Below are 23,665 nucleotides of genomic sequence, written 5' to 3' on the forward strand. Positions count from 1 at the left end.
CTCATCACCTCGCCAGGCATCCTTGATGGTCAACAGGTAAGGATCCCAGAGCTTGAAGACATCTTAGTGATCGCTGAGTCCCACCCCTTAGCTACAGATGGAAACTAACATCAGGGAAGGACACGCTGAAGGTGACTCGGCAGGTCAGAGGAGGAACCGTGCTCTTAGTCCTGAGCTCTCTGCTGCAGACCTCGCTGCTGGCCTTGAGGCCCTGTGCTGTCTTGGTCACACCCGTGGGGGCCTCTCAGAGGAGATCAGGCACGTCCAGGGTGCTATGGCCGCAGACAAGCGGGGAGGGACTCTCAGAACAGGCCTATGCTCTCGCTCCAGGCTAAACGCTCTTTGTTCATCACTTAAAATCCAACAGGTCTGCTGCTCTCCGCTGCTGAGAAAGCTCTGGGGCCAAGGAGGGGAGACCATCCTTGCCTGGGGGCGCTTCCAGCCCCAAGGCCAGGTCCTGCCCTGCCAGTGTGACACGGGGGAGTCACGGTCACGCAGCGTGGTCGCCTTGGCCTCTCCCTCAGGTTTGCCTCGGCTCAGCAGCTCCTCCAGTCCCAGACCGCCTCTTGCCCTGGACCTTGAGTGACACCTGTTTTTGTGTCCCCCGGGCCAATAAAAGCACAGCCCTGACAGCCAGGAAATTTTACAAGGAGCCATCAGGCTTCAAGGTGGTGGGAAGCAGGGATGAGAAAGCGCCCGGGAATGTGCCCAGGACAACAGCTGCTGGGATGGGTGCAGGGTGGAGGGGGGGAGTGAGCCGGCAGGCTCAGATGTCACCCTGAGAGCAGGGGAGGAAAAGAGACCAGCAGCCGCCTCTCCTGCCCTCAGTTCCTGGAGGTCTCCCTCAAAGGCAGCCCAGGGCCTCCCACCCTGGCAGTGGGGGTGGGAGGCAGACAGGGGACCCAGTTCCGGAGGGCTCAATGCCAGTTTACTTCTAGGACTTTCCCTGTTGCTTCCTGACTCCAGATTCTGAGTCAGCCACTTCCTTCTCTGCCTGGAAAGAACATGGGCTTTGACATCGGCCAGGCCCAGCTCTGCGCCCAAGGAACATCGTTTCTCTTGAGACGTGTGTGCGTTCGTGCGTGTGCGTGTGTACATGTGTGTGCGTGTGTGTGGGACCGGCCCAAGTGGCCTGAGGTTCTACCGGGTCATGTGTGAGGAGTCCTCAGCACAGGAGCTGGCACTGGGTGGGCACCCTGTGGACAGAAGCACCCCTAGGAAGCAGCCTGGGGACGCCTCTGCAGCCCTGCCTCCCCCTGCGTGGAGAGCACAGCTCGGGACCAGAATCCCAGCAAGCAGGTCGCCACCACCTTTCCTCTCTCCTCCTTCCCATCCTCCCTTTAGCCCTTACCAGCCGGTGCCCTGTGAGGTGCCACTCCCCACTCTGTGAGCTCAGCGGTGGTCTTCACAGTTGTCCCCACTTCCCTGTGACAGCTCCAGGACCCCGGCAGGCTCCTGCCCTTCGCCCCTGACCCCACTGCGTGGGAACCTTACAATGAGGATGCAGAGGGGACACTTGAGGTCACGAGTCTGCCCCCTGCCCTAATGCTTCCAATCCATCCAGCCTCTTGCATGCTTCCCGTAATTGGGAGACTCACTGCCATCAGAGGAAGCTGGGCTGGTTTAGCAGTTTCCCTCCGAATCCCCCCTCCCCTCGTGGGAGAGCTGGAGCTGTTCCAGCTTCCTGAGCCCTCCCTCTGGTGGAGTAGCACCCTTGCTTCCTCCTTCCTTCCCTGCCTCTCTCTCTCCCCTTTCCCTTTGCTCTGTTCCCTCCCTACCCCTCCTCCACCTTGCACTGTCCGCCTCTCAGTTAGTCAGTCACAACCACCATTTGTTGTCTGTTGACTCTGCGTCAGGGGCTGGCGGCAGTGCTTGTTCACGGGGGAACGGGGCACTGGGTCCCCGGTTACCAGCCCCCAGGGCACCCAGGGAGCTCACGATCTTCTTGATCATTGATGGTCTCTGGAACACTGAGCCTCCTCACCTGGACGCGCGCCTCAGTCAGCTTGGTCCTCTGCGCCAGCTCCTCGCGGGTGTAGATGTCCGGGTAGTGGGTCCTCTCGAACGCCTTCTCCAGCTCCTCCAGCTGCTCGGCTGTGAACGTGGTCCGACTGCGGCGCTGCTTCCGCTTCAGTGGGAGGTCGGGTTCTGACTCCACATCTGAGCCCTCGTCCAGCCGGTTCCCTGTAGCCAGAGAGGGAGCACAGGGCCAGAGCTTAGTGACATGGAGGGTGTGGGGACTGGGAGGCGGGCACAAGGCACACCGTGTCCGTCTGGGCACACTGCACTAGGAACAGGTCCCTCACAAGCACGAGGAAGAAGGATGTTCACACCAGCATTGTTTATCAGAGAGAAGGAGGGCAGCAACCTCCATGCCCAGCCCGAAAGGACTGGATAGATAGTTTCTAGCAGGACCATTCCATTTTTTAGAAAGCCAATCCCCTATAGTTGGACAATTAGGTTATTTCTGTTGACATGAAAGGATGTAATACTCAGGGTGGTTTCACGCTAAAATATATGTCAAAATTCGCACAATTATATTCTCCAAATCAGGGACAGTTTCCCCATATGTTAACATGCCTCAATAAACCTGACTTTTATAAAAGGCAAGGTGGAAACCCGTGTGCAAAGGAAAAGCCCACAATGCATTGCTGAATGCTACAGTCCAAATTATAGCATCCTCATCTCCAAGCTGGGGGACTTTTGTTTCTGCTTTACATTTGTTTGTATTTGAGTGTTTAAATAGTGATCATTTAGACAAGAATGCTGCTTGCTTGGCAGAAATGGTATGAGAGCTAAGAGCAGAAGGAAGGCAGGAGGGAAGAAGGGAGGGAAGGGGACAACACGGGCACCAGAGCTGGTGTCAGGAGGCTCAGACCCAGGTCTGATTCTGCTCTAGATGCTTGTGACCCAAGGAAGGTGACCTCCCCTCCTCGGGCCTCAGTTTCCCTATTTGTAGCAGGAAGGGCTTGGACTGTGACAGGCCCTCCTGGGATGTCCAAGACCTCTGAGTGGCTTTCCAGGCTGCAGGAGGTAACCTCACGTGGGCGACCTTGGCTAGGTGATCATGGTCCTCATTATCACTTCGACTAATTTCCACCCCGGAGTCCGGGGTGGGCGAAGGCCTCTTACTTCCTATGCAAAGAGAGCTCAAGTGGCTGAAGCCAGCTTGATTCCCACCTCTGGAGGGGGCTGTCAGGCCAGGAATCTGCTCCTGTACTAGATCCAGCCTTGGAAGGCTGCAGGAAAGGTCTGATCAAGTGTCTCAGCTATCTGGACCAAGAGCTTGGGCGCCAAGCTGGTTCCCCACCCCAGCCCCCAACCCTGATCCAGCAGGGCTAAAGTGCACCCTCAGCAGCCCCTGGGATCTGGGTGGAGTGTGGAGGAGAGGCTGGTGAGAAGCAGCAGGAGGGAGAGGAGAGAAAGGACCGAGCTCACAGCCAGGGACTGCCTTCCTTCCTCTCCATCCTGCCTGCTTTCACCCTCTTCTCTCTGTCTTCATTTCTCCTTCCACCTCTTTCCCTTCACCTCTGAAATTCCTCAAAGCACTTTTTTTCTGCCATTCATTCATTCAATCATTCATTCACCTATCAGAACATTTGCTGAGCACCTACTCTTTGCTTGGATGGGCCCAGTATATAGGGTTCATGGTCAGATGTGGTCCCTATGTTCAGAGCACTCAGTCTGGGTCAGGCTGGGAAAGGCTCAGAGACCATGAGCTCACACTACAGATGGGGGAAACTGAGTCACAGAATGGCAACGTGAAACACCCAGAACTTCTGAGAAAACACCCACATGGGCACTCAGACTCTGCTTGCTCCTCACTGCTCAGGACACAGTCACGCTCTCACTGCTCCAAGTGTTGGTTACAGAAAGGCCTAGAACCCTCCCCCAAGGAACGCCCCTCCCACAAGGGTCCCCCCACTCTCAAAACACAGTGGAAACAAGAACTAATGAGGCATCTTGGATGTTAAGTGGAGGTGGAAGGAAAGGCACGCCAGGCAGAAGGAAGAGCATATGAAAAGGCACCGTGCATCCAAGGGCACGTGGGATAATTTCATCATGGCGCCGTGCCCATGGCCAGGGTGCACCAGAGTGTAGGGATCATACACTGGGAAGGTCATCCAGTCTCGGGCAATGTCCCGCTGCCCCAGCTTCCCTTCCTTCATCCTTTCATCTTGTCCCCTGGGAAGCCATCCCTGCATCTTGGTGACCGCTCCCAGGCTGTCCCCCACAGAGACACCATGCCACCCGAGCAGGGAACCAATGGCAAGGAAGTCCTCCCTTCCCCACTGCCTAGCTCATCCCCCAGGCGGAGACCTGGGATCAGATCCAACCCTTCCTCTGCCCTTTCCCAGCCAGGGCTGCCAGCTGCCTGGCCTCCTTCCGTCACTGAGAGCAGACCAGGGCGGGCACAGCTGGCTGAGCCCCCTCGCCAGCACGTCTGGGGCTCACGGCCAAATACAGCTAATCCCGAGGATTCGTTTCCTGAAACTCACAGCATAACCTTAATTTTCTGATGGAGACAAGGTCAGCCAGCCCTTGAGGCCCCGGAAGGAAGAAGCAGGCGTTGGCAGGAGGTCAGGAATAGGCACCAGGCTGGTCCCTCCAAGGAGACCCTCGAGCTCAGGCAGTGTTACTGGGATTAAAATCCGTGGGCAGAGATTGGACTCAGAGCCAAGAGTGAGAGAGGGGAGGAGAACGCCAGGCCGATGGAGAAGACACAACCCTGATCTAGAGGAAATCCCCATCTGATGGAGTCCCAGTTCAGCCCCAAAGCAGAACCTTCCATGCTGATGGGAATGTCCTAGATCCACGTCGCCTCAGAGGATCATAATAGTCACATGCAGTATGGAGCTCTGGACACCTGCCTAGTGTGACCCAAGAGCTGAGTTTTTCACTTTACTTAATTTTATATTTTTTTAATTTTAATTTTTTTTTCCAGTACAGGAAATCGAACTCACGACCTTACGCTTGCCAGGCAAGCGCTGTGCTGCTGAGCTAAATCCCCAGCCCCCCACATTACTTAATTTTAAATCAAATTTGTAGAGCCACACATGGCTGATGGCTACTGGACAGCACATTCTAGACTGTCTTTAACACACTCTCCTTCCTCTTTTGTTGTTGCTTTTTTGAGACAGGGTCTTGCTAAGTTGCCTGGAACTTACAATCCTCCTGCTTCAGCCTCCTGACTGGGTAGCTGGAATTCCAGGCACCATAACACCCTGCATGTTCTCCCTTCTTTTTTTATTTTTTTTTAATTTTTTTCTGGTACCGGGAATCGAACTCACAACCTTGCGCTTGCCAGGCAGGCGCTGTGCCTTTGAGCTAAATCCCCAGCCCCATGTTCTCCCTTCTTATCAGAGAGGGAAGGTCACAGGGCCAGAGCTCCCTGCAAGCCAGTCTCTAGGTAGAATTTTGCAGAACTGTTTGGATGGCAACTCTCTTTATGGCTCCCATCTATTTACAGGAAATGATACTCATCTGCCACTGACAAACACACTCACCTCCACGAATCAGGGTTTTTCAAGTGTTTTTTATAGGGCAAAGTATTAAAGAGATATTACAGAAATATCAGGCTATAGGGTGGGGGCCAAAATGAACACAGTTAGCCAGTGTTCAGCATTCTCTATGCTGGATAAGGGGCAAAGCTCAAAGTGCTTCTTTCAGCCCCTGGCCCTGGCCCCCTCCCATGCCCCAGCCACACCCTATTCTCCACAGTACTTGCATCTTTCTGAACCCACCGTGGGCCTCTGGATCACATCTCCCTGACCCTCCCACCCTTCACTTGGTGCGGACCAGCGAATCCTGCAGCCAGACGGAAGCCTAGAGTGAGGCAGCAAAGCGGGGCCCACAGAATGGTCCTCTCCAGTGGAGCGTTGCCATAACAACCCTTGGGATGCTGAGAAGGAAGAGCAAGCCTGTCCTGCTGTCCCCAGAGAGCCACAGACATCTCATGAGAACAGAACCACAGCCTGCTGGTGACTTCAGCCCCCCAACAAAGAGCTTCCACTGACTGCCCGGGCCCAGCTCAAAGGAAGAGAGCCCCATTCCAGGGACGCGTCTCTGCAATGGCCTCATGTGATACATCCACGAAGGTGGGACTGTGGGTTCTTTTATGAACAAGGAAAAAAGCTCAGAGAGGTTCAGTCTCCTTGAAGAGGGCACACAATGTGCCCATGCTTGGTTCCTGCAGAGGGACAGGGAGGAAAGCACTGACCGGGAGAGGACTGGAGGGCCCCATGGGACAGCCGTGGTCCAGTCAGCTCTCTTGCCCTGGCAGACCTGAGCCCAGATGCTGGGCTCTGACTTTCCCCTTGCTCTGTGGCCTTGGACAAATCGCTTCCCCTCTTTGGATCTTGGTTTTCCAGCAGTAAAAATGAGGCTAAAATACCCCTCTGCAAGTCACATCTGATAGCTTTAAGAGTGGAAAGGTAGTGGCACACGCCTGTAATCCCAGCACTCAGGAGGCTGAGGCAGGAGGATCATCACACGTTCAAGGACAGCCAGGGCTACAGAATGAGTTCAAAGCCAGCCTGAACTACATAGTGAGACCCCGTCTCAAAAAAGAAAGTGGAACAAAATAAAGGCTTTAGGAGTAATTTGGGACATAAAATCCATAGGAAGGACAATTATTTTTACTGATGATGATAATGACAGGAAAGGGGGGAGAGCAGAACAGAGCCAAAGCAGCATGAGAAGGGACACGAGGAGCCGCTGATTCAGTCCCCTGTGCCCCGGCTCGGGCGCCTCCCTGCTCCTGGCCCAAGGTACCCCTTAGCCTCCGAGTTAGATTAATCAACAGGATTAAGTGGAATTGGCCACAGAGACCCTGTTGGCGGGGCTGGGTGCTCCTCACACTGAAAGCTGGTCATCTCTCGGTGAAGCGTGGGCAGCTGGTGTGGGGAGGGGACGTGTGGGGACAGGGGACATGGGCATGCATTCATTATCAGACGCCGGACTCGGGGTGGGAGCAGGAGTGGCCTCCTGGCCAGCTGCGGCTCCTGCCCGCTCCTCTGCAGCTGCTGTGGGCTGCCAGGGTCCCCAGGGCCAAGTGCAGGCTAGAGACGGTCCCAAGGGGCAGGGGGACAGCCAAGGTCCTGTCTCTGCTCAGGGATGTGGGAGAGCCACACGGAGCAAGGAAGGAACACAGCCTCTGCTAATTGTATCCACAGCGTCTGCTTCAGGAAGCTCCCAGGCTGATGGAGCAGGGACCACCGTATCCTGGGGATTTCCCAGTCCGCTGGGGGAAGCATTGGTCCAGATGAACTGGAGCAAGCAGCAAGACAGCAACTCGGCTCCCCAAGCCGCAGAGCAGCCCAAGGATGGAACGGAGAGTACGACGGGTGATGGGAGCTGTGGGGTTTCCAAAGCCCAGGGTGTACAGAAGCAACCTCTGCCCTGTACAAAGCGCAGCGCCGGCCAGGCTGAGGGTGGTGATGGAAAATCACCGAGGGCGGCCCTTGTCATCTCTCCTCCAGCTTCTGCCTCCTCCTGAGCCCTCTTTCCTAGCCTGGCACACCCCCCGGCAGCCATCGCTTGCTGCCAGGCTGTGCCAGGATGCTTTAGCCTTGCGACTGTAGACGTGTGCACATGTTGGGCTGACTGTGGTTCACAGGGCTCCCTGCCCCCTTCGCAGCCTCCTCCAGTGAGCAAGCCAGCCCATCTCCACCTGCACACCTTTGAACATGAGCTTCCTCTGCCTGGCAGGTCTCCCCTGCCACGGGGCACAGTCCTGCCCCTGCTGGTCTCCCCCGCAAAGCCTGCCGGGCTCACCCAGGTTGACCTCAGCGCCCAGTCCTGGGGCTCTCAGAAACAACGGACTTGCCCGGTCATGGGTCCATCGGTCTCGAGACCTCTGAACACAAACAGCAGAAACAGCGCCTGGCACTCAGCAGGCCCTTCACACAGGCCTCTTCAGCATGACGGCCAGCTCTCTTCTGAACTCTGAGGCATTTCAGTGGCCTCACCCCGAACCCGTGCGTAGCCCTCCACAGTGTGCCAACCTCTCCTTATCAGTGCCGTCTCCCCTGTTCCCTTGGAGGGTCAGGTGGACACTATCGGCCCCATTGTACAATGTTCTCTGGTGCTCCAGGGCGGGGAAGCTGGTGACAAATCCAGTGTCCCGGACTCCCAGCCTGGTGAGGGCCAACTGGGCTACGGCAAGTTCCCCGGATGATGGAGAATTCGTTTCTGATCCTGAAAATCAAAGTGGCCTCTGCATCTCCAACCTTTCTCCGTCTCTTCTGTGAGAGGAACAGTCATGAAATAAAATGCCTGTGATTTCTGAACATACGCACCTCACAGAAGGCAGGAGGGAGTTGTCCACAGCCAACTCCTTCGTCACCTGAGGTCAGTGGAAGCCAGCAGTGGCCTGAGGTTTGGGGTCTGTCTCTCTGTCCCCCGTCCCAGACGCCCCCAGCCTTGCCCCTGTGTTCCCCTCTCCCACTGCCTCCCAGCCCAGTCTTTATTACAGTTTATCATAGGCCTGGTGTGGAGCTGCGGCACAGAAACGAATCACATAATAGTTGATATGCGTTTTAATCAAGTAATTCGGGCAGAGCCGAGAACTGGCGAGTGTGGGCTGGGCCTCCCTGAATACCAAACAGGCCCGGGTGCAGGCTTCGGAAAATGGAAAAGTCATTTACAGCCCAGCTGGGGGCCAGCGATGGGGGCCGTGGCAAGCGCCCTCCCTGCCCCTCCACACACGAGAACCACTCAGCTGTAACCGGCGCTCAGGCGGGGCGTGTGGCTCCGTCCCGTCTGCGTGCCTGGCGCATCAGGGCAGGGTGAGAGGCGCTGGGGCAGAGAGGCAGGGGCGGGCTGCAGCTTTACTCAACCATTCCTTGTGCCCATGCTGGCCTGGGTGCCCTGTAGCGCTGGGCACTGCCACCCAGCCCCTCTGTGCACCCAGCTGGGCACCCAGGCCAAGAGATGTGGAACTCAGCTCACCCTGGCCCATCAGCTCAGCTCTCACTTCCGGGACTGCTCACCGCTACCTACGCACACCTTGTTCGGTCCTGGAGGCGAGCGAGGCCTCAGCCAGGCCGTGCAGCCCGCGGGCGTCTAAGGCCAGCGGGGTGCTGGGAAGCAGGAGGGCCCTTGGCAGACGGGACCTCCATCAACTCCCCGGCCCTGCTGAGCCCACCCCATAGCCCTGGAGGAACCAGAGCTCCAGCCTGTGGCTGAGTGGACCTGGGAAGGGACTCCACTGTCTCTATGCCCTGGGCCAAGGCCACTATGCAGAGCCGCTGGAACCTGAGGACAGAAGCAAAGCCCAGTCTCAGGGACACGCCCAGGGCCACTGTCAAGAAGGTTCAGGGTCAGGTTCAGCTCTGGGTTTTCCTGAGCTGGCGCCCGCTCCTCTCAGGCTCCCCACGCCCATCTATTCCTGGGACAACCATGAGGGAGGGCGTGAAGAGACTGACCCAGCAGGCGGCTCCCTTTTGCTGCCTTGTGGAGATGCCCTGTGGTGAATGGGGACCCCCCCTGCTGGCATCTGAAGGACCTAGGGACCCATAACCAGACCTCCTGTCCCCCAGGAGGTCCCTTGAGCGGGAGGAGGCAGCGATCAAACAGTTCTGTCCCACTCCAAATTCTGCGCTATGTCACCTTGATGAATCTTTCCTCCTCCACGAAGACTGACCTATCATGCTGCGTTTTAAAATTGTGGACCGGAAGAATACAATCTGTATCATAAAATGCTCTAGGACCATAGACCTGTGCTAACAGCGCGGTACTTTTCTTAGGCACTAGAGGGCGCTGTTTATGTATGCCTGCCGGGAAGGGGCAGCTCTAGGAAGGAGGAAGTAGTACTTGAAATGGTACTGTGTGGTTGTATGACCAGAATTCAGAGTCAAGTTTCCTCATGACAGCTCTAAAGTCACTTCTACAACAAACTGAACTAAGCCCACGTCTCACACAGGAGAGAAGGGACAGAATACGAAGGGTTGCAAACATCTAAGCCAGGGGCAGTTGGACAGGGAAGACATCCTGGGTGCAGATATAGCAAAACCAAGATTCACCTGTCTTAAGGCAAGAGATTGTAGCTGAAGGTGTCACGAGGGCTCTTGCAATTTGCTCTCTTTAACCTGCTAGTGCCCAAAGCAGCTATCTCATCCTAATAGGAGATCAGTTCAAATCTCCTTTTACCTCTTCCTGTGGCTGTAAGACCACGGTGTAAATAATCACCCGTGTCATTCACTCCTTCCCTGGTTACTTCAGTCACTTAACTCATCAGGTCACTTGGCAAGCAGAGAGGGCAACGCCGGGAGCCAGGCAGAGCAGAGCCCTCTATGCCAGCTCCTGACAGCCCCGCTGACCTGGTCCTCCTTGGGATGTGGCTGGGGCAGCGGGGGCTGGCACCGGGGGAGATGGGAAATCAGGACAGAAGCCTTAGGATCAGAAGAACCTGCCTCTGATTCTGGGCCCGCCTCCCACCAGCCACAGATGCCAGCTGTGTCGTTTCCAGAATGGGGACAGTGGCAGGAGTGGGAAGGGTAGGGAAGAGAGGGCAGAATGCTTATTAGCCACACCCACACCGAGGATCTCCCATCATGCAGAGCAGAAGCCTCACACACCAGGCTCTGAGCTGCGGTGTGACCTTGAGCGTGTGTCCCTCGTCCTCTGGGACCCCTCATTTCCTTGTCCATCCACCAGAAGTGAGAACTGCCACTGTGCCTCCTCCCTAGGGTGCTGGGGTGACTCCAGGGATGGAACCTCGAGAGTTACAGAGCGGTGCCCCCAGCCTTACACCAACGTAGGAAAGGGACTCAGTTCCTCTGGGTCTTGATTTCCTCATCTGAAAAATGAGGAAAACAATAGTCCCAACCTCAGGGAGTTGCCTCGCTTGAGGATAGAAGAGACTGCTGTAAAACTAGGGTGTAGTACAGTGCCTGGTACACGGCAAGTGCTCAACAAATGCGAGCTGTGGTGATGACCGCTGGTGTTATAAGCGGCACCCTCCGCAAGTGAGGACTTACTTTACTTCTGTACCTCCCTCTCTCCAGGCAAGTGCTTTTGCCTGACACAAAACACAAAGGCAAAGAATGAATGAATAACAAATGCCTGAGTAAATGCTCTTTTGTCATCCCATCCTTACTTCCCTAAACCCAGCCACACCCAGATCCCCGAGTCCCTGCCCTCCCCAGGGACCGTCCAGAACGCATGCGGCGCCTACAGAGGGGACAGGAGGGGGTTCTCAGGTGAGCAGCTCAGCCAGAGCACTGCACTGTGGGCACGAAGAAGCCACAGAAGGGACAGACGGTTGGCGAGCAGGGGCACATGATGGCCTGGGGGAGAGGCCTCTGTATCAGAGAGGAGATGGCAGCCAGGCCTCCACCTGCGCCCATGCAAACACTCTGTGCACGAGGAGCAGAGCCTGCCGGACCCCTTCTCCCTCCTCTACCCAACCCCTTGGTGCCAGAGCCACCGGAGGAGCTGGGGCTGCACACTGGTTTCAGAACCAGGTCCTGCTTCCCTCTGTCCACCTAACCTGGCCTCGGGCTCAGCCACCAGGAAAGGCTTGTGCCGGGCTGCTGGGGTCACCTGGGGCCTGGTGCGCAGGCCAGGAAAGGGCACATGTGAAAGTGGCGCTGAGGCATCCGGCCTCACTAGGCACCCTTTGGAGCAACTCAAGTTGCCTCACTGCAACCTAAAAGCTTGTATTACTATTAGCCCCATTTTTCAGATGAGGAAACTGAGGCACAAAAGGATTCAGTAACCCACTGGCAGAGGAACAGTGGAGCCCAGGCAGTTGGTCCCACCAAGATGGCACTGTTGCTGGGCACTGTAGGACCTCCCTGCATGAGCCAAACAGACCGCAGGCCCTCACACTATTTCCTGTCTCCCAATCTGGACTTGAAGCCCACCTCCTCCAGGCATGCAGCTGTCCGTGAATGTCGCACAGAGAAATACATGAACCGCTGCGGCATCTGCCCATTCTGCCACCCTCTCAGCGCTCGGCACCCACTCCCTCTGGAGACTCATAATTGGCTTTTAAAGGCGATGGCCTATCTGCCAAATTACCTTACACTGAGTTGTAAAAGACGCTGAGCGTGGGAACTGAGTCTCCCTGTCAGACTGGAGACTCCCAGAGTAAAGACAGGGCGTCCCCGGAGGCACAGCACTACATCACTCCTATCTTCCCGGGTGTTTCCTTAGAACAGGGTGACTGTAAGCATTTCTAAGTGTCTATCATTTGGAATGTTCTTAGTAACAGTCCCTAAGAGAAACTGCAAACACTAGTTACCTAAAGAAACCACGAGCCTGGCATGGTGTATATACCCCTTATAATCCTAGCCACTGGGGAGGCTGAGGCAGGAGGATCACAAGTTTGAGGCTAGCCTGGGCAGCTTAGTGAGGACCTGTCTTAAAAAAAAGGTGGGGATGTAGCTCAGCGGTAGAGCACTTGAGGGTTCAACTCCCAGTAGTAAAGAATAAAATAAATCAAAACTCACGGCCTGTCAGTCATCACAGACAAAACGGAGCTCCCGAGGAGTCACAGCTTCTCTCTTGGGATTCAGCTGCTCACTCTCCCTCCCTGCCCCCAGCATTCCCTTCACAGCTTCGGGGAAGCCCATAGCCTGGCACTCCCGAGGCTCTGGCATGGAGGTCCCCACCCAGGGACAGGCGATTTCTCAGGCGCCTGCCTAGTGACAGAGAACACACCAGGCAGAGGGACAGCGCCGTCCGTCTGGCTGAGCCCAGCGGTGGGGAACTGAGTCCAACCCTCCTCCTCCCTGGGCAGGCGGCTGTCCTAAGATCAGAACCCCTGCCTGGGACACCCCTCCCACCCCGCTTCCGGAAGTGACCTCTCCCTCTGTACACACGGATGCTGCCAAAGCCCCAGACTCAGGCACTCCCCTGCACCGCTGCCTCCCCAGCTTGAGGTGTGACCTTCTTGGGGCCCAAGCCCCACTCTCTGAGCCCCATTTTCCCGAAAGAAGGGGTCCTTCTGGATCTCTAAGATCAACCTGAGAAGCGGGTGGTGCCGGATCTAGTCATTACTACTCCAGAGCCCTCCACTGGGTTTGCTGGTAAGAAAGGACGGCTGATTGATGGGGGTCCTGGGGGCTATAGGAACCCTGAGATCACCTGATTCCAGGGGTGGGGCTTGATCTGCTCACTCACATGCTGCCTGGGGCCAGCCCTGGGTCCCCTACCCCTAAGCCCCTCTTCTTCACTTAGAAGAAGGGAGTTGGGAGGGCTCCTCCCTCCACTCCCCACGCTCTCTCTCCTCCACCGCTCCCGCTCCCCTCCTCCCCCCTCCTCCGGAGCCAGTCGTGGGCCCCTTATGTCTGGCTGGTCGCTGGGCAGCAGAGGCCTTTCATGGTGCATTCTCCTGCCGCTGTCCCCTCCCCGCTCTCTCCCCAGCAACCCCGTCCTATCGTCATGTCCCCATCAATCTCGGCAGCCCAGCCCTCTCCAGCTGGCCTGGCTGGGCCGTTCCCAGGCAGAGCAGGTCCACAGTGGAAGGTGGTGGAAAAATGTGGACAAATTTCTGATTTGCAACACTCTGGGAAAGAGTTTATTGCCATTGTTTGAGGACGAATGTATAAATAAAGCAAGGCGAAGATTGCAGGGGGAGGCTGATGAAAGGCAGAAAACGAGAAATTTTATGGCCATAAGGAGCGTGCTCTAATGGTGATTTTTGAGGCACTGGAGCATGGTAGTTACTTAGCCAAATGATTGCTGCGAAGCTGGGCGAGGTGGCTTATTTCTTAATTACTGTTACGTATTATGTCAGGCGGACGCCCCTGCCCTGGAAAACTTGGTCCTGAGCAGACACCGGCTTGGAGCCAGGTCCCCATGCTGGGATGCTGGTGGGTAGCTGGGAGGGCTGAGGGCTGTCACCTGCCTCCATCAGGGCGGCGGTCCCTGGGCCGGTGGTCACTGCCCCTGCCCAGGTGCCTGCCCCCAGGGGAGCCAGCGTGAGAGGAAGTGAAGGAAACACTTGGACTTGGGGCTGTGCCTTCAACATAGGAACTGATCCACTCCAGACATCCGCGCGGCACATGTGTACCGGCCAGGTCCTGGGCCAGCTGTGAGACAGCAGAAAACGAGACTCAGATGGTCTCCAGCCTCCACAGCGAGGAGCTAAGGGCTCGGTTAGAGCTGCCTGGCTGTGAGTCCCTGCAAAAAAACCCAAAGGCCAGGGCGGAAGTAAGCAGACTGGGTGATCAGAAAGGGCAGGGGAGGCTCTGACGTGCCACGTCACCTGAGCCAGGTACAAAGCCTCTCTGTCTCTGTCTCTCCATCTATCAAAAAACACTGGGGCTAAATAATCCCTTTGGGCTCTGGCACCTCATGATTCTGTAATCTGCGATTCTGTTGCTCTGGAGCTGGTGAGGTTGACCTCAAAGGTGTCGGGCACCTGCCTATTGTGGTTTAGGGTGCACGACAGCCTTTCACAGAATCAGCACCATCACTTTATTCCTGGGGCCAGCATTCTGGTGACCACTCAGATCCTAAGCTGCGAAGTTTCCATTTAAACCCAGGTGAGCGCCCCAAGGCGTCCTGGCATCTGAATCACCACGCTGCGGGCCCCAAGTGGGAGTCTCTGACTCAGTGGGTGGGGCCTGCAGAGCTGCATCGCCAAGGAGCTCAAGCTTGAAGGTGATACTGCTGCAGATGCTGGTGGGGGCCACACTTGGAGAACCGGGGTGCTAGGGAAATTCAGGGGAAACGAGCAGCCACAAACAACACCGTGCTGCTGTGTGACAAGGGAATGGAGCCCAGGGGAGAACACACAGCTCTCCTCTTCTGCTGTCAGGGTGGGAACAGAGGGACAGAGAGGGCTCTAAAGCCCCCAGTGTCATCACACTGGAGAGAAGGGTGAGAATGTGCTCAGCCCAAGGTGGCCGAGCCAGGGGCGAACTTGGAGGGAGAACTTCTCTGTGTAACTCCCAAAACTTGCTGCAATGGTTGGGCCATCACATCCTTCACCGTCCCTAGGAGGCCCAGAGGCCGGGGCAGAAGCCAGGCCGCCTCTCCACCTGCCTCACTCCTCACCCCTCCTCTTCCCTGAGCCCCAGCTAAGCCCCTGTCCTTTCTCCCACATCCTTCCCTTCCTGCTCCGCAGTCAGCTGCGTCACTGACATTTGCAGAGGGAAAGAACTGTCAAAGTCTCCAGGGAGTGTCCTGTAAAAGGTTGAAATAGGAGGGGCCAGAGGTACAGCTCAGTGGCACAGTGCCTGCCTGGCAAGCGCAAGGTCCTGAGTTCGCGGGGGACCATGCCTGACCAGGGCTCCTCCATGAGCTATCTTCCAGCCTCCAGGCTCAATTTGGGGGGACCGTGTTCCACTTCTACGAAGACATAACTTTTTGGTTGCTCTTGTTATTGTTGTTCGTTGCTTTATCTCCAGAGCCTAGAAGATAACCTGGCTTCTGCTAAGTGCTCAACACACATTTGTTGAATGAACAAACAATGAAGGAAGGAATGAACGAATGAATGAACAAATGAATGAACGGCATTCTTCTCTGTGCCCAGATCCGCGCAGTAACTTGCCATGTTCCAAAAGGCGCCTGCAACAGCTTGATCTTCAAGCCAGGGTGACTGCCATTGAATGTCAGGATCAGTGAGCACAATAATCTCATTAGAGATGTATTTATGCAACACCAGACACCTGGCCCCACACTGAAAGCCCAGCCGAACGGCTCCCAGCGCTCTGTACTTCAACACACAGATACTCTGTTAAATCCCCTGCATCTGCATCCAGGTGTAGGATCCACTCAGAGGCCCCCCAAATACAAATGCAGAGTCACTGAGAAGCCCGCTGCAGGGCACCCCCGCCCAGGGACCCTCACACACCCTGAGCACGGCACCTCGGAGTCAGGCAGCTCTGGAAACGGGCTGCTGGAGGGAGCTATTTTTTAAAGGAGTTAAAATCCAATTTGCTCCTGCTGCTTATGCTTTTTCTACTCTGATGTGTTTTTGATAAGAAAAAAATTTTGATCAATAAAAATAAAATCTGTTACTCACACCCTGTGGCAATTATTTCTCTGAGCCCCGTTTGCTGGATCTGGATAGAATAATGTTATTTTCCCCAAATGCGGCCGGCCATAGGTAATAGTTACATTAAAATAGCTGGGAAGGGGGCTGGGGCTTTAGCTCAGTGGCACAGTGCCTGCCTGGGAAGCGCAAGGTCGTGAGTTCAATTCCTGGTACCGGAAGAAAAGCAAAAAAAAAAACCAACCAAACAAAAAAAAAAATAGCTGGGAAGCGCGAAGACGGTGAAAACACTGGTTCTCAGAGGGTAAAAGTCAAGCTTCGTAGGATTTGGAGGTGAACAAAACATTCGAGGGTGGAGGAACAGGCTGAGAGCAGGTGTCCTCTGTGGAGATCAGGTGACCACCCTCTGTCCTTATGCCAGGTCCTGAGCTTTGCGTGCATAACTGTGTCATCTCAGGAGTTGACACTAAGCCAGGTCTAAGGATGAGACTCAGACAGGGGCAGTCACTCACCCAGGGTCACACAGCTGTATGTGTCTGTGTCAGGACTTGAACCTAGACCCTGTGCCACTTCATCCACCTTTAGAAAGTCTCAGACACGAACTAGCTGATGTTGTTGCCCCTGTACGCTTTGCCTCCTTCTTTCCCCTTAGGGCCATACTGGCCTTGTCCCCAGACAACCCTGCAAGGTGTTATGTACATATCCAACACTCACCCAGGCACGGTGGTGCACATATATAATCCCAGCTGTGGAGAGACTGAAGCAGGAGGATCGCTATAAGTTTGAGGCCAGCCAGGGCTACATAGTGAGTTCAAGGTCAGCCTGGACTACATAGCGAGACCCTGTCTCAAAAAACAAAACCAACAAAAAAAGTCCAATGCCCTTAGGCCAAGGCTGCACTGGGGGAGTGGATGAGGCTTCCCGGAGACTAGTGCCTATGGTCTCTCGTGTGCACGGCCAGCTGTGGGTGTGTGCACGTGCACTGGTGGTACACACACGTGCCTGCAGGCTTACAATTCCAGGGACTTTTCCTTTGGGGACTTATTTCTGAATGAAAAGTACACCTTTTATGAAAACATATATATCCTGCAAGAGATTGGGGGTGGGGAGAGGTAGCTGGTGGTCTCAAAGGCTGAGCTAGACTTGTCACCCCAGGAGGCTGGGGGACCTGGTGTCTGAGTTCAAGGGGAGGCAGCGGAGGAGGCGGAGATGGTGAGGGAGATTCTGGGAGTGAGAGTCATGCGGGGCACCTAGGAGGAGGAACGTGTTGGTCGGGGAAGTGGCGCTGATACCCTGGATAGGGTGCCAGCATTTGCTGGGTGTCAGCGTGTGATAAACTCTGGCCAACACTTTCTTTCACCTCATCCTGTCAATTCCACCAACAAGGAATTGGAACATTCTTGGGGAGAGTTTTGCAGTTTTTTATGCTTTTTGAGTCAGGGCCTTGCTATGTAGTTCAGGCCTGTCCTGAACTATCTCATTCTGTACCCCAGGGTGGCCTCCAACTCATAGTAATCCTTCTGCCTCAGCCTCCTGAGTGCTGGGATTACAGGCGTGTGCCACCACACTTGGCTTGGATTTTTAAAAAAATTCATTCTTTTGTGGCACTGAGGATTGAACCTAGGACCTTGAGTATGCTACGCAAATGCCCTACCACTGAGCGATATCCCTCGCTCTGCAGTTCCATTTTTAAATGAAGAAATGGAGATTCCAGTGAAGGCAGCAACCCACAGGCAGAACCAAGGTGCAGGATTCACATCCAGGTGCTCTAAGCACCTCATGATACTGGGAGGGAAATATCCCTCCTCTCAACCAGCTCTCTGGGGCCTCTCAGCAGCAATTCCCAGCTCCCATCCCCTCCCCGGCTTGGCCCCCTGCCCTCTAATTAGATTCCCCTGGAAATAAGAGTGCATTGTACCGTTCTGCTAAAGGCAAACTGATTTTACAATTTCTTTTCTTTCCTCTTCTTTAATAACTCGCAATGTCTCAAGGAGGTTTTACTTAGGACTTGCACACTGGAAAATTATTCTGTCTCTCATGTATTCATTTTTCTCTTGAGCAAAATTGAAAGCTGGATTTCTCCTCCGCCCTGGCCCCCACTCTTTGCTTACCTTGTGCCCAGAATATTCTAGTCCTTCCCATCACCTCTGTGGCCCTCTATACCTAGAAAGCCAAGCGCTTGTCTTTCTGATCCCCAGTGTGGAACGGCTGGTGGCCCCCCTGGCTGGTCTGGGGGACAGTGCAGGGTCTTTCAGAAGTTTGGGGAGGGGGAGCTCCCCGGGTGGCTCCACTTTGAGATGCATTTGCCTCCAGAGAACTTGTCTGGCTCCAGTACTTCTGAAGTAGGAACCGGGCTACTTCGGGGCCTTTATTGGTCCCATCGGGTTCCCGTTAAGTGTCAGAGAGTAAATTATAAACAAATGGGCCCATTTCCATTTCTGAAGACATCTCCAGCCCTGCATGGGCCTTCCCATGGAAGGGCACATCCTAAATGGGGCCCGGTGGGACAGGGGGCCAGGTGGATGATGTCCCGGCAGCCCCGGCTGTGTCTATGCAGCCTGCAGCCCCTCCAGGCCAGCATGGTTTCCTGTGTGATGGACGACGGAAAGAGAGACCATCGGCTGCCCGCCGGGACTGCAGATTTGGACCCTGAGTCAATAGGTTCATGAATTAGGGGTTGCGAGTTCTGCCCCAAGGGGTGTGTTTGGCTAGAGAACCAGGCTGGACTAGGGCCGATGTGGCCAGGCCCATGGGCTAAGAGGGTGGGAAGGTACAGGCAGGTTGCCGGGGTCCTGGACACTCAATGACACAATGTCTTTGGCAACCTGAGCAAGGCCACCGGAAGCAGCCCCACCCCCACCCTCTTCTACTTCCGGGCTCATCTGCTCATGCTCATGACTGGGCTCGGAGATGGGAGAAAGCTGGGCCACACCCTCACGAATGATTGATTTTACAATAACGGGGGCCACCTGCCAGGCACCAAGCCACAGAAACTCCTCTCATTTAGTTCCTGCCATAGCTCCCTCAGGCAGGTGCTGTTGTCCCCATGTTAGAGACCACAGCTCTGCAGGGAAATCCTGCCAGGGGCCAAGGCGGCACGCAGAGGCAATGCATGTCCCAGGCGCCGGGAAGGGCTAGGTGTAGATTCTCTCATTTAACCGGTGCAATAACATCCCTGGCTACAGACAAAGCAGCTCAAAAAGCCAGGCACAGTGGCACAAGCCTATGATACCAGCACTCTGGGAAGCTGAGGCAGGAGGATCCTGAGTACAAGCCCAACCTGGGCAATTTAGAGAGATACTGTCTCAAAATAAAATAAATAAATATAAAGATCTGGGGACCTGGCTCTGTGATAGCCTGACAGACACCTAGGTTTCATTTCCAATAGTGCAAAAAAATATAGGAGGAGGAAGAGGAGGAAGAGGAGGAAGAAGAGGAAGAGGGGAACATCTGGGAGAGCATAAGCCACCTTCTATGTCTTAATGCTTCCACGCAGCAGGGTGGGCTAAACTCAGGCCCTGCAGACCCAGGACTTCCTGCTGGGGATAGCTTTCCATGGGGAAGTGACTTCAGTATCTCAGACCCATTTCTCTATCAAGAGCGTTGGTCCATTCAAGCTGGGAGCAAATTTAGTCCCAACTCCCTGCTCACAGATGAGCAAACTGAGCCCAGAGAAGGGATGTGACTCACCCGAGGTGACACAGCAGGTCCACAGGGAGCTGGGACAGGTTCCAAAGACACCCCCCACCTGGATCTCTTGGGGCACGTTACCGTGGGGTGGAAGGGTGGCCAACTGCAGACCTCACAGGACAGAGATCTTTGGGCGGAAGGTGTCGCTACTGTGCCCATCTGGAGCCAAGGTCTACGGCTGCTGACCCCAGAGGGCAGCTCTGGAGCGCCGAAAGCAGTGTGGACCCCTGTGAGCTCTCCCGGCCAGCCCAGAAGCAGTGTCCCCCCAGTCTGCGGGTGCCCCGGACCTGGGAGGAGGGAGGACGGGAGAGAAGCCTAGGCACTGGGTGGCATTGCTGGGGAAGGGAATCCTGCCTCTGGCAGGACTGGGCTTTGGATACTGGGATCCAGGGTTCAAATCCCGTTCCTCTGGGCAGTCACTCAGCCTCTCTGAGTCCCAGCATCTAGGAAGCCCATGGGAGCCCCTGTTCCTCGGTCCCCGATCCTCCCAAGGGCCCCCGAGGAAAATTGACCCAAGTGCTTGCCACATCCTTGTGGGCCCTGACATGCTGCAGAAAGAAATCTGAGGACGCCAGGCCTGGCCTGCAGAGGATTCATCCACAGCCAAGTGCTGAGTCACTGTTTGCCCAAGGTTACCTAAGCTGTGCCCAAACAAGACCCAGCCAGGATCCCGAGCCAGGGCTTCCAGACACACCCGCTTGCCCCAAACCAGCACAAAGGCAGCCCTGCTCTGGGGGGCTAAAAGTGCCAATCCCAGAAAGCATTTGGATCTTGAGAAAAGTTTATGTAAATGTATGCAAAGTACTCGGCACAGGGTAGACACTCCAAAAATGAGAGCCATTAGTATTTAGCAAGCGTTTAATGAGCACCTATTAGGTGCCAGGCCCTGTCTTGCTCAGGTTTCCCTCCTAATCTGCCTGATGGCTGTGTGGGATGACTCTGGAGGTTCCTGCTTCTTACAGGCAGAAGGTGCAGCTCAGGATGCATGTGGCCAGAGGATCTACAGCTTGGACTCTCAGCCATGCCTGTTCACTGGAGTCACCTGTGGAGCTTTAAAAGATCCTGCACACACACGCACACATACATGTGCACATACATGCACACATACACTCATGCACACAGGCATTCTCTTTTATCAGTCTGGGGCCTGGAGGGCAGCCCAGGCATTGGGGCTTTTAAAAGCTTCCTTCTGTGACTCTGTACAGGCAAGGCTGAGAACCACTGCTCCACGCCTCCTCAGTTTTGCTCTGAGTTCTGTTAGAGCGATGGGGATGGGAGGCTGCTGTGGGGATGGGGCGGGTGTTCAGATGGAGGGCAGGGCTGGAGCTGGGGAGGAGAAGGGCAGAGGCTGGGCCTGCCTCAGCCCTAGGTGCTGCCAGGCTGGCTCAGGGCAGGGGCCCCAGCCCAAGAGGACAGTGGGCCTGAGTGCGGAAAGTGGCCCAGGGAGGTCACATACGCCATTGTCCTGCTCTGCCATTTTCTCAGAGTTCTTCCCCCTGGTTCTCAAGTCTGCAGCCTTCCCCACCCCCATGAGCTCATGACTTGTAGAGACTGAAAGGTGAGCGTTTCCCTTCATCTACCCCCACCGCTCCAGCGCACCCCCGGGTCAGTCTTCTGCAGTAGGTCCTCCTGAGTTGTAGTCACAGTCGAGTGCGGGCCCGGGTTGGTGAGGAAGGTCCCCTCGTGGCGTTCCTTTAACTTGGACACGTGAGCAGCCTTCCGCCCTACCTGCTTTCTGAAAGACGTAGGGAACCCAGCTGCAGGACCAACTTCTCCCACCTCCTTCAATTCCTGTAGAGTCTCATGCTTGACCAAGAACCCCTGAGGTAAGCCTTACCGTTCCCTCCACTTTACAGGCGGGGAAAGGTCCAGAGAGGCCAAGCAGCTTGCCCAACAGCACACCCAGCTGGCATGGTCAGGTTGGGGCCTCAAACCTCCTCGACTCGGTTGCTGAGCCAGCGGCACGGCGTCTTTTCATTTGCAGCGAGAGGTAATGAAGTTAGACCCAGGGAAGAACTGCTTGACCTTGGTAGTCCTGAGCCTAGGACCAGCTGCTGCGGGGAAGCTACAGAATGGCTCTGGGCCTGCCTCCATGACCCCAAAGGACCCCCACTCTCAAGCCTACCACAGAGCCAAGATCCCCCATGTCCTAACCACCAGGCAGTCTGAATTCTCCCCCAGGTGAGTCGGAGGGGAAATTCAATCCTGTTTCCTCTTCTCTGAACTTGCCAAAAGCCTGTTTGCTCAGAGCTCGTTGCTGAGAGGCCCTGGAGGCCTCGGCGTCCTGGGTTTCAAATAATTGACTTTCAAAGCCTGTCTTCATCGAGGCGGCAAGACGTTGCCACACACCACCTGGGTGAAGGGTTGACTCCTGAGGACTCTGCCGGGGATGGGGAGGCACCCGGCTCCCTGACATCTTCCGCAGGTGCCCCTCGGCCACCACCCCTTCCCTGCTCCAAAGGCTTTCCCACAAGCACACGGCCTGCAGGCGTGTCCCCTTGTGCCACCTGCCACCCTCCCCAGTGACTGCTCCGGGAGACCCCTGAGGCTCCCCCAGACCCAGCCTGGCTATGATGTCTGGAGGCTTCGGGGACAGAGTCAAGGTTAGACATGGCCTTCAACCTGCACTGCAGAACTATTTCAGAAGATTGATGGAGTATCCTAAGGCAGGACGGCACAGCACTGGGAAAAGAAGGTGCAAAGGAATCTTCCGCTTCCCTTTACCCTTCTGCATGAAGAGGCCACCGTCTCTGCAGCTGGGGCCCAGGGAGGCCGCCCAGCTTGTATCTGTCAGCCCCAGGCACAGCCACCTGGTCCTCACCTTCTGGGAGGCCAATGGAGACTTGCAAAGGACAAACATCAGGGTCCCAAAATTGGGAGCTGGGACACTCCAGCCCTTTAGTCATCCCTGGGAGTATAAACACTGAACCGCCAGCGTTTATTAAGCACTTACTGTGTGCAGGCTCTCTGCTAAGCCATGTGCCTGTGTGTGCTGTCTAACCCTCTCCATATCCAATGAGAGAACTCACGCTGCACGTGAAGACACTAAAGCACAGAGAGAGGAGGTCAGCTTCCCAAGGACACATGAGATCGTCAGAATTGGAACTCGGATCCAGCTGGTGCCAGAGCCTGGAAGCCTGGCCACCGCATGACACTGCTGTGTCCACAATCACTAGAACCAAGGGCTGATGTCTGCACTGGGCCCTGTCTGAAGCTGGCACGTTCCCTGGGAAAGGGAACCTGGGGCTGACTGTCATATAGCTAGAAGGGACCCCAGAACAGAGAGCTCCCTGAGGCCTCACCATTGTCATTTATAAAATGAGGGGACAGAACTAGATAGTCCCAAAGACCACCTAGGTCCAATAGTCTATCATTTACTGTGTGATCTCAGCAACTGAGGTCACCTCAGTCTCCCCACTCGTAAAAGAGGGATGACAAGGCCGTTTCACAGAGGGTTGTGGCTGTGCTTGGATATGCTTCATAAACTATAACGTGCTGGTCAGATGCGAGGTCCGAAGCCAAGCATGGTTGTGCACGGCTGTCACCCCAGCACTTAGGGAAACTGAGGCAGGAGAATCCTGAGTTTGAGCCCAGCTTGGGAAACTTAGCAACCTTAACTCAAAATTTAAAAAAATCTTAAAAGACTGGAATGTAGCTCAGCGCAGATGCCCTGGTTTCAGTCCTCAGTACTAACCAACCAACCAACAAAAACGAAACCGAACATAGACACGAGAGATGGGGTAACTGTGTGCCTGGACGTCTGGCACAGCCGCTGCTCATCCCAAGGAGAACCTTGTTCCTGTCTCAGGCTTTGTCCCCCTCCCAGGTCACCAGCTCCCCTTCTGCTGTGCCTCTGGCCTTCTCTGGGTTTGGAAGTTCCAGAATAGGACAGGAAAACCCCAGATACGGCCACGGGCTGTAAGGGGCCAGGAGCAAGGTCCCCACTGCCTGGGAGGGCGGAGCCTGCAGGATGGAATCCAGAATCCAGAATCCACCCCAGCCTGTTGCCGAGGACTGTGTGAC

The 23,665-nt window shown here is 55.5% G+C and overlaps 1 protein-coding gene and 1 long non-coding RNA gene across 5 annotated transcripts in view; both read right to left on the minus strand.

The window, feature by feature from the left end:
* The window catches only part of Pax7 (paired box 7), a 99,420-nt gene that overhangs the window by 45,595 nt on the left and 30,160 nt on the right, over positions 1-23,665 (minus strand). For all 3 annotated transcript variants that reach the window (XM_005409803.1, XM_005409804.1, XM_005409802.2), the window contains exon 5: positions 1,985-2,184. In XM_005409803.1, the coding sequence (XP_005409860.1) occupies positions 1,985-2,184 (200 nt within the window). The remainder of the gene's footprint in view (positions 1-1,984; positions 2,185-23,665) is intronic.
* Positions 20,483-23,217, minus strand: LOC106147208. Of its 2 annotated transcripts, none has more exons than XR_001231977.1 (2): positions 21,480-23,217; positions 20,483-21,377 (listed from the first exon to the last, which is right to left on the minus strand). It is a non-coding gene; the product is annotated as an uncharacterized LOC106147208 (long non-coding RNA). The 2 variants fall into 2 exon arrangements; XR_001231978.1 differs by having other exon boundaries at positions 20,483-21,399.

Source organism: Chinchilla lanigera, unplaced genomic scaffold (assembly GCF_000276665.1).
Source record: "Chinchilla lanigera isolate Chin_1 unplaced genomic scaffold, ChiLan1.0 scaffold00126, whole genome shotgun sequence".
NCBI lineage: Eukaryota > Metazoa > Chordata > Mammalia > Rodentia > Chinchillidae > Chinchilla > Chinchilla lanigera.